The 19305-nt window shown below is 53.9% G+C and overlaps 2 protein-coding genes across 19 annotated transcripts; both read right to left on the bottom strand.

Moving 5' to 3' along the window:
* Positions 1-3137: 3137 nt before the first annotated feature.
* Positions 3138-6536, bottom strand: UBA52 (ubiquitin A-52 residue ribosomal protein fusion product 1). Of its 6 annotated transcripts, none has more exons than XM_077976994.1 (5): positions 6215-6536; positions 4995-5108; positions 4644-4730; positions 3407-3509; positions 3138-3322 (listed from the first exon to the last, which is right to left on the bottom strand). In XM_077976994.1, the coding sequence occupies exons 2-5, from the start codon at positions 5095-5097 to the stop codon at positions 3229-3231; spliced, it is 387 nt and encodes a 128-aa protein (XP_077833120.1). In that variant the 5' UTR covers positions 5098-5108; positions 6215-6536; the 3' UTR covers positions 3138-3228.
* A 2290-nt stretch (positions 6537-8826) lies between these two features.
* Positions 8827-19305, bottom strand: KXD1 (KxDL motif containing 1). Of its 13 annotated transcripts, XM_077976991.1 has the most exons (7): positions 18138-18648; positions 16439-16712; positions 15099-15815; positions 13766-13918; positions 10960-11006; positions 9533-9809; positions 8843-9383 (listed from the first exon to the last, which is right to left on the bottom strand). In XM_077976991.1, exons 3-6 carry the CDS (start codon positions 15362-15364, stop codon positions 9580-9582), a joined length of 696 nt encoding a protein of 231 aa, XP_077833117.1. In that variant the 5' UTR covers positions 15365-15815; positions 16439-16712; positions 18138-18648; the 3' UTR covers positions 8843-9383; positions 9533-9579.

The raw sequence follows: 19305 nt of genomic DNA, 5'->3' as shown, positions 1-19305 counted from the left end.
CGACAGAGCGAGACTCCGTCTCAAAAAAACAAAAAACAAAAACCTCAAAACCCTGAGTCACGGGGGTCTTTTGTGAAAGTCCCCAAAGTGGCCCAGGAAGTCCCACCAACTCCACCCCTCACTAGCATGCATCATTGCCCATGCACTGGCTTCACTGACACTGAAAACAGGGGCCAGCAAGGTGCCTCACCCCTGTATTCCCAGCACTTTGGAAGGCTGAGGCAGAACTGCTTGAATCAGTGCAAAACCATCCTGGGCAACATAGCAAGACCATGTCTGTAAAAAAAAAACAAAAACAAAAAAAAAAACGTAGTAAGGCCAGGTGCCCTGGCTCACGCTTGTAATCCTAGCATTTTGGGAGGCCGAGGCAGGTGAATCACAAGAGGTCAGGAGTTCAAGACCAGTCTGGCCAACATGGCAAAACCCCATCTCTACTAAAACTACAAAAATTAGGCCGGGCGTGGTGGCTCAAGCATGTAATCCCAGCACTTTGGGAGGCCGAGACGGGCAGATCACGAGGCCAGGAGATCAAGACCATCCTGGCTAATGTGGTGAAACCCCGTCTCTGCTAAAAATACAAAAAAAAAAATTAGCCGGGCGAGGTGGCGGGCGCCTGTAATCCCAGCTACTCGGGAGGCTGAGGCAGGAGAATGGCGTGAACCCGGGAGGCGGAGCTTGCAGTGAGCTGAGATCTGGTCACTGCACTCCAGCCTGGGCGACAGAGTGAGACTCCATCTCAAAAAAAAACAAAAACAAATTAGCCAGGCATGGTGGCGTACACGATAAATTCCAGCTACTCAAGAGGCTGAGAAAGGAGAATCGCTTGAATCCGAGGTGGAAGCTGCAGTGAGCCAAGATTGTGCCACCGCATTCCAGCCTGCACAATGGGCGCAAGGCTGCATCTTAAAAAAAAAAAAAAAAAAAGTGATAAAAAAACAAAACTAAATAAGAGGCTTTTAAGTTGAGGAGTTTGAAGCCAGCCTGGGCAACATAGCAAGACCCCATCTCTACAAAATATTAACCGAGTGTGGTGGCACAAGCATGTAGTCCCAGCTACTCAGGAGGCTGAGGCAAGATCCTGGAAGATCAAGGCTGCAGCAAGCTATGATCGTACCACTGCACCCCAACCTGGGTGACAGTGAGACTGTCTCAAAATTTTACATCAGTAAATAATACAACAGGAATTAAGTCTTTGCTCACCCCAACACATCTAAGAAACTCCTGACCTTATGATTTGCCCGCTTCAGCCTACTAATCATTACAAAGTTTAAAAACACCAAATTATCTGAATGTGGTGGTGTGCACACCTGTAGTCCTGGCTACTTGGGAGGCAAAAGAGAGAGGATCACCCGAGCCTGAGTTCCGGGGTACAGGGAGCCATGACCATACCACTGCACTCCAGCCTGGGTGACCTTAAGGGGAAAACACCAAGGCTTGCCCTTCTTAAGAGGCACAGCACTGACTGCAGACCGAGAGTGATGTCACGGCCTCAGGTTCAAAACTGAGAACTGGGCCAGGCATGCTAGCTCACGCCGGTAATCCCAGCATTTTGGGAAGCCGAGGCGGGCGGGTCACAAGGTCAGATCGAGACTATCCTGGCTAACATGGTGAAACACCGTCTCTACTAAAATACAAAAAACTAGCCAGGCGTGGTGGCGGGCACCTGTAGTCCCAGCTAGTCGGGAAGCTGAGGCAGGAGAATGGTGTGAACCCAGGAGGCGGAGCTTGCAGTGAGCCGAGATAGCGCCACTGCACTCCAGCCTGGGCGACAGAACAAGACTAAGTCTCAAAAAAACAAAAAAAAAACCCAAAAAACTGAGAACTGGGTCAGGAATTGCAGTTCTTGCCTGTAATCCCAACACTGAGGGGCTGAGGAGGGAGGATAGCTTGAGCCCAGGTTCAAGACCAGCCTGGACAACACAGTGAGACCCCATTTCTTTTTTTTTTTTTTTTTTTTGAGACTGAGTCTTGCTGTGTCGCCCAGGCTGGAGTGCAGTGGCCGGATCTCGGCTCACTGCAAGCTCCGCCTCCCGGGTTTACGCCATTCTCCTGCCTCAGCCTCCCGAGTAGCTGGGACTACAGGCGCCCGTCACCTCGCCCGGCTAGTTTTTTGTATTTTTTAGTAGAGATGGGGTTTCACCATGTTAGCCAGGATGGTCTCGATCTCCTGACCTTGTGATCCACCCGTCTCGGCCTCCCAAAGTGCTGGGATTACAGGCTTGAGCCACCGCGCCTGGCCCCACTTCTATAAAATAAAAAAATTTGAGAACCAATGTTCTACACCATTGGGTGTACCTAATTTTCTACCCATCTCCACACACCTAGGCACTTCAGGGCCAAGGCCTGAGGGACACCTCAAAGTGCCTGACGGATCCCAGCAATGACAACAGTAATCCTCAGTCCCACCAATTACAGGACTGAGGTTTTTTTTTTTTTTTTTTGAGACGGAGTCTCGCCCTGTCGCCCAGGCTGGAGTGCAGTGGCGCAATCTCGGCTCACTGCAAGCTCCGCCTCCCGGGTTCACGCCATTCTCCTGCCTCAGCCTCCCGAGTAGCTGGGACTACAGGCGCCCACAACCGCGCCCGGCTAATTTTTTGTATTTTTAGTAGAGACAGGGTTTCACCGTGGTCTCGATCTCCTGACCTTGTGATCCGCCCGCCTCGGCCTCCCAAAGTGCTGGGATTACAGGCGTGAGCCACCGCGCCCGGCAGGACTGAGGTTTTTTGTGATTTTTTTGAGACGGAGTCTCGTTCTGTCGCCCAGGCTGGAGTGCAGTGGCGTGATCTGGGCTCACTGCAATCTCTGCCGCCTCCCGGGTTCACGCCATTCTCCTGCCTCAGCCTCCCGAGAAGCTGGTACTACAGGTGTCCACCACCACACCTGGCTAATTTTTTTGTGTTTTTAGTAGAGACGGGGTTTCACCGTGTTCGCCAGGATGGAGGACTGAGGTTTTTACTCTAATTTTACAGATGACAAATCCAGAGTCAGGGGCATAGGACAGGGACCAATGCAGGTGGGACAGAATCTAGGACAGAGGACCCCACAGGTGGCACAGAATGGAGTGCTGAGTAGAGTCCCTAAGGCAGATGCCCACTCTTTAGCTACCTCCCTGGACAGACCAGCCATGAGGACACCAGTTGCTGCTCCAGTCAACGAAAGGGACACTTTATTGAGGCTCCAGGGCCACGGGGCCTGGGCAGGAGGTTGCCCTTCAAGGAAAGAAGAGCCTTATTTGACCTTCTTCTTGGGGCGCAGGTTGTTGGTGTGGCCACACTTCTTCTTGCGGCAGTTGACAGCACGAGGGTGAAGGCGAGCATAGCACCTGCAGAGAGACAGGAGGGACGGATGAGGGCATACCCCGACTCTGGCAGCCCCCACAGCCTCCCAAGCATCGGAGCACACATACTTGCGGCAGATCATCTTGTCGCAGTTGTATTTCTGGGCAAGCTGGCGGAGGGAAGGCTCAATAATGCCACCTCGCAGGCGCAACACCAGGTGCAGGGTGGACTCTGCAGGAGACAGCCAGAAGGACGGCGACTGAGCCCAGCCCTAGCTCCTCAGTCAGAGGGGCAGGGCCCTCCAGGGCCTATAGTCTGGTGCTTTCTCAAGTGTGATGGGGACACCAAGTCGGGATCCCCCGAGTGTTCTATGTGTGGAAGATACACTGTCCCAGCCAGGCCTGCCCCAGGAAATCTCCATCTCAGCACTGACCACGAGCCCTGGGGGAGTCTGATGAGACACACATGCCAACTGAGGTATCCATCTGGGTTTCTAATATGGAAGCCGACTTCTAAGTGGTTCAGGCAAGGTCAGACACGAAGTCTAGGCTGGGCGCAGTGGCTCACGCGTGTAATCCCAGCACTTTAAGAGACCAGCCTGGCCAACATAGTGAAACCCTGTCTCTACTAAAAATACAAAAAAAATTAGCCGGGCGTGGTGGGGGGCACCTGCAATCCCAGCTGCTTGGGAGGCTGAGGCAGAGGAATTGCTTGAACCCGGCAGGCGAAGGTTGCAGTGAGCAGAGATCACGCCACTGCACTCCAGCCTGGGTGACAGAGTGAGACTGTCTCACAAAAAAAGGACACTGAATTCTTGTCACTCCAACAAGTGACACTAATTTCCTTTGCAATGATAAAAAAATTCACATTATGACTCTTTTTTTTTTTTTTTTTTTTGCCTCCTAAGTTCAAGCAATTCTCCTGCCTCAGCCTCCTGAGTAGCTGGGACTACAGGCATGCACCACCATGCCTAGCTAATTTTCGTATTTTTAGTAGAGATGGAATTTCACCACGTTGGCCAGAATGATCTATCTCTCTTGACCTTGTGATCTGCCTGCCTTGGCCTCCGAAAGTGCTGGGATTACAGGCCTGAGCCACTGTACCCAGCTAATTTTTGTGTTTCTAATAGAAACGGGATTTCACCACATTGGCCAGGCTGGTCTGGAACTCCTGACCTCAGGTGATCCACCCGCCTCACCCTCCCAAAGTGCCGAGATTACAGGCGTGAGCCACTGTGCCCAGTCCCATTATTTTAAACAAAACACAAGTCATTTGAACTGCTCCCCAACCCCTGACTGAAGCCATCAATGCTCTTTTCCTACCTGGGGATCTTGGGTCCCTGCCCAGCAACCCCAACCCTAGTACCTTTCTGGATGTTGTAGTCTGAGAGAGTGCGGCCATCTTCCAGCTGTTTGCCAGCAAATATCAGACGCTGCTGGTCAGGTGGGATACCTTAGGGGGAGGAAAGCTCAGTTAGAGGCTCTGTGGAGCATACTACTGGCAGTGTCCCCGGCAGAGGAGTTCCAGCACTACCCCCAGTCTCTCAAAATGGCGAACTGAGGTAGAGATAACAGACGTTCTTCAGATCACATGGAGAAACAAGGGCAAAACAGGTCTGTCTAAAGCCAGCACCAACCCACACAGGACTGAAACTCCCCTGGGCAGAGAGGGATTCCCAGTCCATAGCCAGAGCCCCCACACCCAGTCCCGACTCACCCTCCTTGTCTTGAATTTTGGCTTTGACATTCTCAATGGTGTCACTGGGCTCGACCTCGAGGGTGATGGTTTTGCCCGTGAGGGTCTTCACAAAGATCTGCATGTTTGCGTCTGCTGGAGGAAGAGAGGCAGGAGAGACTGGTGAGCAATGCATGCCTGAGTGGCGCAAGCTCAGGTGCCTACACCCCAGATGCTATCCCTTTGCCTGCACCGAGCCCAACTGGTCCTGCCCCAGTACCTGTCTTCCTTCCACTCCTCCAAGCCTGGCCCTACTAAGCTTCTCACACACCCTGGCCTGGAGTCTACACATGTCCTGGAACTAAGGACCACATGTCCTCCACCCTCCTGACTGCATGGGCGCTCTTCAGGAACACAGACTGTGGTTATTCTCCTTAGGCTTAGCAGCAGAAGGACCCGTCAGTATCTCCTGATGGAATAAATACCCTTTGGCATCATCTTGTCAGATTCATCTTCCCTGAGAACCGTCCCACCCTCTCCCACCACAGCCACGTCCTGATCTCCTCCACAGGTTGCTCCTGCTGCCAGCCTGGATGGGAAGCCATCCCCTACAACACACATGCCTTCCTGTCGCAGCCTCTCTCCTCTCTCTAACTCCAAGCTGGGGCACCCAACACTCTTAGCTTCCTTCTCAATTACGCCAAAACTCTCCAGACCCCACTTCTTGCCTTGACCCCAAACCACAAACGTCACTTAGTATCTACCAACCACTTGCCAAGCATTGTTTACATATAAAAGTTGACTTAAAAAGGCAAAAGAATCGACCGGGTGCAGGGGCTCAAGCCTGTAATCCCAGCACTTTGGGAGGCCGAGGCAGACGGATCATTTGAGGTCAGGAGTTCAAGATGAACCTGGCCAACACGGTGAAACCCCGTCTCTACTAAAAACACAAAAAATCAGCTGGGCGTGGTGGCGGGCGCCTGTAATCCCAGCTACTCGGGAGGCTGAGGCAGGAAAATCGCTCGAGCCCGGGAGGTGGAGGTTGCAGTGAGCCGAGAACTCCAGCTTAGGCGACAGAGCAAGACTCCTTCTGAAAAAAATACAAATAGTCTAAAGAAGAGTCTAAAAGGCAGACGCTACCACCAGCCCCTCCTTACAGACACAGTAACGGAGCCAAGTATGAACACTCAGCTCGAGGAATTTAGTATTTCCAAAGTATTTACACGCAGTGACTGGCAGAGTTAACGCTACATGCTCAATACCCCTCTCTCATTAACTCGGATCTGCCCAGAGGACGCCTTCCCGCCCGAGGCCTCGTGGGGTCACGCTGGCAGGCAGAGCACGCAGGCTCCTCTCCAAAACGGCGCTCGCCTCCTGGGCCCAGGTCTGGGCTCGGAACCGCGACCTCGAGAGCCCTGCCCAGCCACCCCGCCGAGACTGGCCCGCATGAGCCGGTTCAGGGCCACCTCTTCTGCCGCCCACGCCCCTGCGGCCTCCCGCAGGCCCCCACCCGCCCCCGGACCGGCGCGCACCCCCTCGACCGCCGCCACCAACCAGCTCAGTCGCCTCGCTGAAGAAAAAGAGGACGGCGGAACCGGAAACCACCTAATCTCCGCCGAAGGCGCTTGCGCACGGAGCACGCCGGACGCCTGCGTCACAATTCGCGCCGCGCCTTGGGCCCCGTCCTGCCGCCATCTTGGATGCTGGCAAACGAAGCCGCAGCGCACGTGGGTGAGCGTCGCCCACCCGCTTCCGGGTATGGGCCCCGCCCGCCGACTCACTAGAGGAGATGATTGCACCTCTCCTGGTGTTTGCGCCCGCTGCCTCTGGGCCACTGACAACCGCTGACGCTTGGCGGGTCCTCAGCGAATACTTGAACGGAGTAGAGGAGAACGTTTTCTAATAAAGCAAAGGTATTAAGCAGAGGACTGCGGGTCCAGGACGCACGAATCGGGGCTGGGAAAGCACCTAACACCTGGAATCGGTTGTTATAAAGCTTTCGGCCGCTGTGCCTGAATGGATTTCAGGACAGCAGCAGGGAGAGCTGACGGGACTACCGCATTCGACCAGAAAGGTGGTGGTGCCTGACAAAAGGTTCCAAGCGGGACTCAAGGTCTTTTGTTTTTGTGACGGAGTTTCGCTCTTGTTGCCCAGGCTGGAGTGCAGTGGCGGGATCTTGACTCACCGCAACCTCCGCTACCCGAGTTCAAGCAATTCTCCTGCCTCAGCCTTCCTAGTAGCTGGGATTACAGGTGTGCGCCACCATGCCCAGCTAATTTTGTATTTTTAGTAGGGGACGGGGGGGGGGGGGTCTCGAACTCGCGATCTCAGGTGATCCGCCCGCCTCGGCCTCCCAAAGTGCTGGGATTACAGGCGTGAGCCACTGCACCCGGCAGGGTCTCTTTTCAATGTAGGATCCAGATTTGTGGGTGGCTAAAAAGTGCCAGGGCAGGCTGGGCCCGGTAGTTCACGCCTGCATTTTGGGAGGCAGAGGCAGGTGGATCACCTTAGGTGGGGAGTTGGAGACCAGCCTGACCAACATGGAGACACCCCATCTTTACTAAAAACACAAAATTAGCTGGGCATGGTGGTGCATGCCTGTAATCCCAGCTACTCAGGAGGCTGAGGCAGGAGAATCACTTGAACCTGGGAGGTGGAGGTTGCAGTGAGCTGAGTTCATGCCACAGCACTGCAGCCTGGGCAACAGAGTGAGAGTCTATCTCAAACAAACAAACAAAAAAAGGGCCAGGGCGAGTGCAGTGGTTCACACTTGTAATCCCAGCACTTTGGGAGGTCAAAGAGGGAGGATTACTTGAGACCAGGAATTCAAGACCAGCCTGGAAAACATAGCAAGACCCTGAATCTACAAAAAAACAAAAAAATTTTTTTAATTATCCAGGTGTGGTGGTGCGCACCTGTAGTCCCAGCTACTTAAGAGGTTGGAGGATTGCTTGAGCCCAGGGTTTTGAGGTTGCAGTGACCCATGATTGGACCACTACACTCCAGCTTGGGCAACAAAGAGAGATGCTGTCTCCAAAAAAATAAATAAATAAAAAATACAAAAGTGCTGAGTACAGAGAAGATGGGGAGCAATGAGAAGTCACCTATAGGCTTAACAGGGGTACCTGTTTATTTCCTTGAACATTTGCAGGCGTTACTATACCAGGCAAAAGCAGACACTCTAATGTCTGGGAAGATGTCTTTAGGAACATAATTTCTTTTTCTTTTTTGAGAGAAGAGTTTCGCTCTTGTTGCCCAGGCTAGAGTGCAGTGATGCGAACTTGGCTCACTGCGACCTCTGCCTCCTAGATTCAAGCAATTCTGCCTCAGCCTCCCAAATAGCTGGGTTTACAGGTGTGCACCACCATGCCCAGCTAATTTTTGTATTTTTAGTAGGGACGGGGTTTCACCATGTTAGCCAGGCTGGTCTCGAACTCCTGACCTCAGGTGATCCACCCGCCTCAGCCTCCCAAAGTACTGGGATTACAGGCATGAGCCACCAAGCCCGGTCGTAACAACATAATTTCTAAGTACTCAGAAGATGAGGTAACCCTCGGAGTGTGTCTGATGGGAAATGGATTTAGTGTGGCTCCCAGATCTGGAGGAAGACTGAGATCTGGAGGAGGAATTATGAAAGGAGGATGGGAACGGTAGTATTGTGAGCAGTGAGAGCAGCATGAGGGAAGACCTAGCAGGTGATGGGAACTTGGATAGTTCTAGCTCCCACCAGGGGGATTCCAAAAAAGGGCCACGTCTCTTTCTAGCTCTGTGGTGCCTGACTGTCTGCACCTCCCTCCAGCAGGGCCCCCAGCCCCACATCCAGCACTTGCCCATCTTTTGGGTTGCTTGGCCTAAGGATGGAAGAAGCCATGGCTAGGTGTACTTTTCCCTTTTTAGTAATGGTGTCTTTTTATTGATAACTTCCCAACAGCCATCTGTAAACATTGGGTACAAAAATATTCCATTAAACTCTTTCCCAAGGTGGCTCCGTTTGCTCCATGGAGGCCCTCAGAGAGGCCTGCTGGCCCCTCAGGTTCCACACCTCTATTCAGAGAAACACAGGCCTCAGCATGCTTAGGGCTGAATGGATGGCCAGCCTCCATCTCAAGACTTCTACCTATCTCAGAAACCTCTTTGAGATACCAAGGAGACAGTATTTGATACTTTTACGGAGCAAGGGGCAGGAAAAGCAGAATTAGTGGGTGCAGGGGTGGGCTGGGGTGAACTCAGAGGAGACCGTGCTTGTGCACCTCAAGGAGGTCCTGACCGGGGGTGGGGGACATCTGGCTCTGGTCTCTGGGAACCTTTCAAGCATTCTTCAGAGCAGACGTCAGGCTCAGCTCTGGAAAAATTCCCGTGCCCAGCCCTGCGACTCCAGCCGGAATGGGCGTGCCCTGGCATGGCAGAGGGGTCTTGCAGAAGAGAGGCGTTCTGAGGAAGGAAGGAGCCAGAATTAAAGACCCCCCAGGAATTTCACACCCCTCGGGAGACAGCCCTGTTCCCCTAGGAGCCCTGAGTGACAGAACGGGGCAGCAAAGGAGCCCTGGGTGACAGAACAAGGCAGGGTTACCCGCTGCCACCTTGTATGCCACTGCCCTGAGACCCCTCAAGGCACCGGGCAGTAGGTCTATTCGCCCGTCGTCTCCTCCTCATCTGTCTGGCTGCGGCCGTTGATGGCTGGGGAGCCAGGCTGGACATGGGACAGGTCCTCGAAGCCGGGGCTCAGGGAGGGCGAGACGGTGTCGGGGCTGGTGTCACATGAGCCCGTGCTCTGTTCTGAGGTGGCGATGGTGGTCGTGGTGCTGGGTGGGATGGGGTCTTCATCCTCTTCCTCCAGGAAGGACGCCTCCGGGATATCTGGAGGAAGGAGGCCCAAGAGTTGGTGGTGTCACCTTGCGAAGCACTGGGATGTAGGATTTATTGTCCATGTGACCCATAATGGCTGCCCTCACCCCATGGGGGCATGACTTGGCCCCTTTTTTTTTTTTTTTTTTTTTTTTTGAGACGGAGTTTCGCTCTTGTTGCCCAAGCTAGAGTGCAATGGTGTGATCTCAGCTCACTGCAACCTCCGCCTCCCGGGTTCAAGCAATTCTCCTGCCTCAGCCTCCCGAGTAGCTGGGACTACAGGTGCCCGTCACCACGCCCATCTAATTTTGTATTTTTACTACAAACGGGGTTTCTCTATGTTGGTAGGGCTGGTATCGAACTCCCGACCTCAGGTGATCCACCCGCCTCGGCCTCCCAGTGTTGGGATTATAGGCATGAGCCACCGCGCCCGGCAGACTTGGCCCATTTTTATTTTGTAGAGGAGGAAACTGAGGTCCAGGCAGGGAAGAGCTCTCCCTTCAAGGTGAGGTGAGGAAGGGACACAAGCTCTGGGGTTGGGCCTACAGGAGCCGTGAGGGCAAGCCTGGCTCACTGCACTACCTGGCCTAGGTACATGACCTCCCCTCAGCCCGGCTCTCTGCTCTGTAAACTGCTGTTGGAGGCCCTAGGATGGAGAGCCGTCGGCCTTTTCAACAGATGGGATGAACCCAGGCTCAGCCTGCAGAGCCCTTTAAGGTGGTGGCAACATGGAGTGGTACCTCAGAGAACAGACGGGCTCTTTAGCCAGACGGATGTGCACTCAAGTCCCGCCCCTCTGGGCCTCTGTTTCCCTCTCCATGAAACGGGGATACTCACAGTCCCCACCTCATGGGTGACTGTGGGTAACAGCCTGGTTCACAGGGGCTCATGATGCACACGGGGATAAGGATCATCATGCCACTTATCCACATTCCCTGTGCGGCCTCCCCACAGGGCACGGACTCCCGTCCTAGCGCCAGCCTTGTAGGCTGCCGAGAAGACCAGGCCAGCACCCTGCCCCCGCCCCCGCCCCAGGTTTCTCCAGACCCACTGCCCATTACAGCCTGGTCTCAGGATCAGGCCCCAAGGTGGCCTTCCAGAAGCCTGCCCTGGGCGGAGAGTGCTGACATGCTCGGGAGCCGGAGCCCTGTGTGACACTTACGGCTGAAGGCCTCTGGGTGCTGCCTGGCCAGTTTCCCTTTCAGCGTCCTGCAGGGGAGAGAAGGCACACAGGGCTTAACCTGCTGAGCAGGCAGGCCAGGCCTTGTGCCAGTCACAGGCCCCTGCTGCCGGCTGAGGGCAAGGGGAGACGGGAGTGAGAACCCCACACTGTTCATCACATCACATCTTCACTCTCTCCAGGTGCTCGGCCCCACAGCCACGGCCCTGACAGTCACTCACCAGCCGGCCTCCAGCCCCAGGGTAGGCAACAACCCCCAACTAGTTAAGACTCTGGGTGCTCTGAGCCTAGGCACTGGCTGGGGGCTCCCCCTACAAGGCCCCTTCTTACATGTGGCCTCCTCTACTCTGATAAACTCTTTTTTTTATTTTTTGAGACAGAATCTCGCTCTGTCACCCACGGTGGAATGCAGTGGTGCCATCTTGGCTCACTGCAACCTCCACCTTCTGGATTCACATGATTCTCCTCCCTCAGCCTCCCGAGTACCTGGGATTACAGGCACGAGCCACCGTGCTCAGCTGATTTTTTGTATTTTTTTTTTTTTTTTTTTTTGAGACAGAGTCTCGTTCTGTCGCCCAGGCTGGAGGGCAGTGGCACGATCTCGGCTCACTGCAAGCTCTGCCGCCTCCCGGGTTCACGCCATTCTCCTGCCTCAGCCTCCCGAGAAGCTGGGACTATAGGCGCCTGCCATTGTGCCCGGCTAATTTTTTTTTTTTTTTTTTTTTTTTTTTGAGACGGAGTCTCGCTCTGTGGCCCAGGCTGGAGTGCCGTGGCCGGATCTCAGCTCACTGCAAGCTCCGCCTTCCGGGTTTACGCCATTCTCCTGCCTCAGCCTCCCGAGTAGCTGGGACTACAGGCGCCCACCATCTCGCCCGGCTAGTTTTTTGTATTTTTTTTAGTAGAGACGGGGTTTCACCGTGTTAGCCAGGATGGTCTCGATCTCCTGACCTCATGATCCGCCCGTCTCGGCCTCCCAAAGTGCTGGAATTACAGGCTTGAGCCACCGCGCCCGGCCCCGGCTAATTTTTTTGTATTTTTAGTAGAGACAGGGTTTCACCGTGTTTGCCAGTATGGTCTCGATCTCCTGACCTCGTGATCCGCCTGCCTCGGCCTCCCAAAGTGCTGGGATTACAGGCGTAAGCCACCGCGCCTGGCGGTTTTTTGTATTTTTAATAGAGACGGGGTTTCATCATGTTGGCCAGGCTGGTCTCGAACTCCTGACCTCAGGTGATCCGCCTGCGTCAGCCTCCCAAACTGCTGGGATTACAGGCATGCGCCACTGTGCCTGGCCATTCCTGCCTTTTCATTATGTGTCTAGCACTATGTTACCTTTTTTTTTTTTTTTTTTTTTGAGACGGAGTCTAGCTCTGTTGCCCAGGCTGGAGTGCAGTGGCCGGATCTCAGCTCACTGCAAGCCCCGCCTCCCGGGTTCACGCCATTCTCCTGCCTCAGCCTCCCGAGTAGCTGGGAGTACAGGCGCCCGCCACCTCGCCCGGCTAATTTTTTTTGTATTTTAGTAGAGATGGGGTTTCACCATGTTAGCCAGGATGGTCTCGATCTCCTGAACTCGTGATCCGCCCGTCTCCGCCTCCCAAAGTGCTGGGATTACAGGTGTGAGCCACCACGCTCAGCTGCACTATGTTACGTTTTTTAAGAATAAATAAACTGCAAGATTGAGCGTGATGGCTCATGCCTATAATCCCTGCATTTGGGAGGTCGACGTGGATGGATCACCTGAGGCCAGGAGTTTGAGATGAGGCTGGCCAACATGGGGAAACCCTGTCTCTACTAAAAAAAATACAAAAAGTACACAAAATACAAAAATTAGGCTCACACCTGTAATCCCACCACTTTAGGAGGCCAGGGCAGGTGGATTGCCGGAGCTCAGGAGATCGAGACCAGCCTTGGCAACATGGTGAAACCTCATCTTTACTAAAACACAAAAAATCAGCTGGGCGTGGCAGCATGCGCCTGTAGTCCCAGCTACTCAGGAGGCTGAAGCAGGAGAATCGCTTGAACCCGGGAGGCAGAGGTTGCAGTGAGCCGACAGTGCACCACTGCACTCCAGCCTGGGCAGCAGAGCAAGACTCTATCTCAAAAATAAAACAACAACAAAAATTAGCTGGGCATGGTAGAGTATGCCCGTAATCCCAGCTACTCAGCAGGCTGAAGCACAAGAATCGCTTGAATCCGGGAGGCAGAGGTTGCAGTAAGCCAAGATGACGCCACTGCACTCCAGCCGGGGCCACAGATCAAGACTCTGTCTTGGCCGGGCGCGGTGGCTCAAGCCTGTAATCCCAGCACTTTGGGAGGCCGAGACGGGCGGATCACGAGGTCAGGAGTTCGAGACCATCCTGGCTAACACGGTGAAACCCCGTCTCTACTAAAAAATACAAAAAACTAGCCGGGTGAGGTGGCGGGCGCCTGTAGTCCCGGCTACTCAGGAGGCTGAGGCAGGAGAATGGCGTAAAAACCCGGGAGGCAGAGCTTGCAGTGAGCTGAGATCCGGCCACCGCACTCCAGCCTGGGCGACACAGCGAGACTCCGTCTCAAAAAAAAAAAAAAAAAAAAAAGACTCTGTCTTGATCAATTAATCAATCAGTAAATAAACTTACGTCAAGATTTTATCCCAAGGTTGGAATTGTCCCAGACACTTAAGTGCACAGCGAAGCCTTGTAAAACAAACAGAAATCTCCCCTTTATACTGGTATGTGAAGGAAACTGAGGCTTACATGGGGAGGTGGAGGCAGAGGTCAGCTGGGGCCCTGGGGTGGGGCTGAGCACCCACCTGATCCGGCGGAAGATGCTGTCCAGGTCCCGTTTCATCTCTACCAGGGTCCTTGTGTGGTGCAGGAAGCGCTCGCTCATCTGCTGCAGGCGGGCGCTGGACAGGTTGTTGAAGTTGAGCAGCATCTCATTGGTCTTCTCAAAGCGGTCCAGCCTGATGGTGGAGAGAGGGCATGAGCTGCCCAGCTTCGGGGCCCTGCCCAACCTGGCACAGCTGACTGTTCATGCCAAGCCCTTGCCTGCTTCACAACCTCTGCATGGGCTGTTCCCTTGTCCTGCAGAGTTCTACCTACTCTTTGAGCCACCTAGCAAACTCCTATTCAACCTTCAAAACCCTACTCAAGGGTGTCCTTCTCATGTAGCCTTGTCTACCTCTTCATTCAATCAGACTCTTTTTTTTTTTTGTTTTGAGATGGAGTCTTGCTCTGTTGCCCAGGCTGGAGTACAGTGGTGCGATCTCAGCCCACTGGAAGCCCCGCCTCCTGGGTTCAGGCCATTCTCCTGTCTCAGCCTCCCGAGTAGCTGGGACTACAGGTGCCCGCCACCACGCCTGGCTAATATTTTTTTTTAATTTTTAGTAGAGACGGGGTTTCACCATGTTAGCCAGGATGGTCTCAATCTCCTGACCTCGTGATCTGCCCACCTCGGCCCCCCAAAGTGTTGGGATTACAGGCGTGAGCCACTGCGCCCGGCCCAATCAGACTCTTTTAACTTCACTAGCCCCAGGTTGTTCCTCTGGCCCAGCCCTGACACCATAGGGCCAGGAGGGTCTGTGTCTGGCTTTGTCTCCCCTCAGTCTGGAAGTTCCCCAGAGTCACATCTGAATCTGACTTGAAACCCACCTCTACTCAAAATACAAAAATTAGCTGGGCATGGTGGCACATGTCTGTAATACCAGCTACTTGGAAGGCTGAGGCAGGAGAAATCACTTGAACCCAGGAGGCAGAGGTTGCAGTGAGCCGAGATTGTGCCATTGCACTCCAGCCTGGGCAACAAGAGCGAAACTCTGTCTCAAAAACAAGAAACAAATAAACAAAAAACCCTGCATATGGCCCCCTCTGGTCCTTCAACTCTCCCCACCCCAGGCCTCGGGACAGGAGCCCCTGCGGCCCCCGCCAAGCCGTCCACAGCTGCAAAACCTCCCCAAAGCCCTGCTTCCCGTGCCAAGGCCTCGCCTCCAGGCTGGGAAGGAATTTACTTTGGAGCCAGCGAAAGATTTGCTCATTTCCTTCATTTTATCACCAGTGTGGGCCCCGGGTAGGGGCGGGCAAGACAAGAATGTTGGCCAGCCCGTGGATTCCTTCCCACACTCACATCCCCCAGCCGCCACTCACATGTTCTTCTGGGCCAGGATGATGGCGTTGACATCATCTGTGTTCACCATGCTCAGGATGCGGCCGCAGAAGACCCTCGAGGCCGAGTCCGGGAGGTCCATCTCTTCCTCCTCCTCCGCTGCCTGAAACAGGCAAGAACAGAGTGGTCTGCACCAGTCACCAGGTGAGGTGGGACCAAGAGGCCAGGCTGGGACCCCCATGTGCTGGAATCTAACCCAACCGTGGTGGTATCCTACAGTGGGGATGTGTGACTGTGGCTCAGTCATGCCACCTGAACCTCAGGTGTGCCAGCCCAGGAATTTGGAGGTATTGGGCAAACTAAGAGAGGTTGTATTTGTAAACTGTACCCAAGCACATTAGAATCCCATCACCTCCCACTTCCATGAGCCCAAGGCCACAGGCACCTCTCATCTGCACAGATCTGCCAGCTTCCTCCCTCATCCCCCGTCACACACCTGCTGTCCTCACAAGCTGAACGTGTGTGGCTGCCTCAGCAAATCATCACCACCTCCAATGTCTCCTCTCCCAAGAGGTCAGGGACCCCTATTCCGGTCACTCTTACTGCTTCTCTTACTACTTGACCTTGCTTTTTTATTTCTTTTTGATACGGAGTTCCACTCCTGTTGCCCAGGCTGGAGCGCAATGGCGCGATCTCAGCTCACCGCAACCTCCGCCTCCTGGGTTCAAGCGATTCGCCTGCCTCACCCTCCCGAGTAGCTGGGATTACAGGTGCCTGCCATGACACCTGGCTAATTTTTGTAGTTTTTAGTAGGGACGAGATTTCACCATGTTGGCCAGGCTGGTCTTGAACTCCTGACTTCAGGCGATCCACCCGCCTCAGCCTCCCTGACTGCTGGGATTACAGGCATGAGCCACCGCACCCAGCCTACTTTACCTTGTTTTTGTTTGTTCATTAAGAGACAGGATCTCGCTATGCTGCCTAGGCAGCTCTTAAATTCCTAGGCTGACACAACCCTCTTGCCTTGGTCTCCCAAAGTGCTAGGATTACAGGCATGAGCCACCGCATCCAGCCACACTTTACCTTGATTTAATTGCTTCACTGGTTCACATCTTCATGAAATTATCCTAGTCATCAGCTAACCCATTTGCCTGTCACCCCCACAACAATGTCAGCTCCAAAAAAGCAGAGGTGGCCGGGTACGGTGGCTCTCGCCTGTAATCCTAGCACTCTGGGAGGCCGAGGCAGGTGGATCACATGAGGTCAGGAGTTCAAGACCAGCCTGGCCAACATAGTGAAACCCCGTCTCTACTGAAAATATAAAAATTAGCCAGGCATGGTGGCAGGCACCTGTACTCCCAGCTACTCGGGAGCCTGAAGCAGGGGAATCGCTTGAACCCGGAATGCAGAGGTTGTGGTGAGCCAAAATTGCGCCACTTCACTCCAGCCTGGGCAACAGATTCTGTCTCAAAAAAAAAAAAAAAGGAAGAGGCGTGTCTGTCACCAGAGCCTGACCCGGAACCTGGTTCATAGCAGGGGACTGCCAGAATGTCAGAATGTTGTTGTGGGGAAGGGCAACAGAGCTTTTCAAACTCAGCTCTGACATGATGCTTTTTTAAATTTAATTTTATTTTTTTTGGAGACGGAGTCTCGCTCTGTTGCCCAGGCTGGAGTGCAGTGGTGCGATCTCGGCTCACTGCAAGCTCTGCCTCCTGGGTTCACGCCATTCTCCTGCCTCAGCCTCCCGAGTAGCTGGTACTACAGGTGCCCGCCACCACGCCTGGCTAATTTTTTGTATTTTTAGTAGAGACAGGGTTTCACCATGTTAGCCAGGATGGTCTGGATCTGCTGACCTCGTGATCCGCCCGCCTCGGCCTCCCAAAGTGCTGAGATTACATGACATGACACTTTTATTAGCAAACTAAAGCCAAGAATTGCAGGCACTCACAGCCAATCCGTGGGCCCCAGTAACCCAGATGGTTCTGAGGTTCCCAGTTTTACTGGCACACGGATGACTGTAATGGCAGGCAGGGACTTCCAGAAGCAACCAGGGGAGGAGGGGCTACTGCACTAACCCTCCTAGGGAGTTCAGGAAAAATCTAGGATCTTGATATAGTTTGCCTCTGAGGCCCACACATTTAATAGCCAAGAAACAGAGAAACCTACTTCTACTGGATCAGAAAAGGTTTCAGAGGCCGGGCGTGGTGGCTCACGTCTGTAATCCCAGCACTTTCGGAGGCCGAGGTGGGCAGACTACTTGAGGTCAGGAGTTCAAGACCAGCCTGGACAACATGGTGAAACCTCCATCTCTACTAAAAATACAAAAATTATCCAGGCATGATGGCGGGCACCTGTAGTCCCAGCTACACAGGAGGCTGAGGCAGGAGAATTGCTTGAACCCAGGTGGCAGAGGTTGCAATGAGCCAAGATCAAGCCACTGCATTCTAGTGTGGGCGACAGAGGGAGACTCCATCTCAACTTAAAAAAAAAAGAAGCCGGCCGGGCGCGGTGGCTCAAGCCTGTAATCCTAGCACTTTGGGAGGCCGAGACGGGCGGATCACAAGGTCAGCAGATCGAGACCATCCTGGTTAACACGGTGAAACCCTGTCTCTACTAAAAAAAAAAATACAAAAAACTAGCCGGGCGAGGTGGCAGGCGCCTGTAGTCCCAGCTACTCGGGAGGCTGAGCCAGGAGAATGGCGTAAACCCGGGAGGCGGAGCTTGCAGTGAGCTGAGATCTGGCCACTGCACTCCAGCCTGGGCGACAGAGCTAGACTCCGTCTCAAAAAAAAAAAAAAAAGAAGCCGGGCGCGGTGGCTCAAGCCTGTAATCCCAGCACTTTGGGAGGCCGAGACGGGCGGATCACAAGGTCAGGAGATCGAGACCATCCTGGCTAACAAGGTGAAACCCCATCTCAACTAAAAAATACAAAAAAATAACTAGCCGGGCGAGGTGGCGGGCGCCTGTAGTCCCAGCTACTCGGGAGGCTGAGGCAGGAGAATGGCGTGAACCCGAAAGGCGGAGCTTGCAGTGAGCCGAGATCCGGCCACTGCACTACAGCCTGGGCGACAGAGCGAGGCTCCGTCTCAAAATAAATAAATAAATAAATAAAATAAAAAAAAAAGAAAGACACCTGGAGAGGGAGGTCCATAGCTAGTGCCAGAGAGGCACAGTATTGGGACCTTCTAGGATACACTCCTGCTTCAAAACAGGACTCTTTTCTGTCTCTGGCTCCCAGATGTGAGGGCTGGGGGGTTCCTGGCACTTCCCTCCCGTCCCCCAGCAACTTCCTCTCACAAGAAGCCTTCTCTGATTACTGCTAGTCTGCTCCACATACACAGTGAAATTGACCCAGCAAAAGCTCTGATCCCAACTCCAAATGTAGATTTATTGAAGAAACGCAGAGAGGTAGGCTGTTTGACCATGGGAGAGCCACTTCACCCTTCTGAATCAGTTTTTTTCAACCATAAAACGGGAATAAGGTAGAATGACGATCTCACAGTGCTGTCTGTGGCAACTGAAACCAAAGGTGATAATGAGGGGAGTTCAGGACAGGCTGTTTCTCCAAGAGGAGTGTGAAGAAGTCCCGGGACAGGGTCCGGGAATCAGCATTTTGACAGCATCCCAGGGGTCTCTAAGAACATATTACAGGGAAACACTTGTAGAGCACTTCAGTTAATCCTCAATCACTGTTACGAGGCAAACACAATCATCTCCGAGTGAAACTGAGGCTCACAGGGGCGGGCTCAGTTGCCAAAACTCACATGGAGAGACAGAGAAGCACCACGGTTCTATATCCAGGTTATTTAACAGAATTTAACTCAGCCATCCAAGCTCTGAAAAACCCCAAGTGAGGAGGGGCTCAAATACCCCCCTCACGCCCCGTCCCCTACAATACGGGGAAACTGAGGCACAGACCGGGCAACGCCCAGCTCCAGGTTACACGACACACCCAGAACACAGGCGGGCCCAATTTCTATGCCCCTGATCCGGATCCAGATCCAGCCCGCGGCGCCGCCTACGTATCCATTGAGCAGACGGGGAAACTGATGCCTGTGCGCAGCAGGAATGACCAGATGTGGCCAGCGGCGCACCCCATCCCACCGCAGCCCGGGGGCCGCGCCCGACCCGGACCGGTTCCCCGAGGCCCTGGAGTCCCGAGCCCCACCCCAAACTCGGCCCCGGCGTCGGTAGCGGCGGCACCTGCACATCTGGCGGCCTTGCTCGCGCTTCCGGGATGGCGCCCGC

This window comes from Macaca mulatta, chromosome 19 (assembly GCF_049350105.2).
Source record: "Macaca mulatta isolate MMU2019108-1 chromosome 19, T2T-MMU8v2.0, whole genome shotgun sequence".
In the NCBI taxonomy this organism is placed as follows: Eukaryota; Metazoa; Chordata; class Mammalia; order Primates; family Cercopithecidae; genus Macaca; species Macaca mulatta.
Note: the sequence above shows the minus strand (reverse complement) of the source record. Positions and strands in the feature narration are given on the sequence as shown.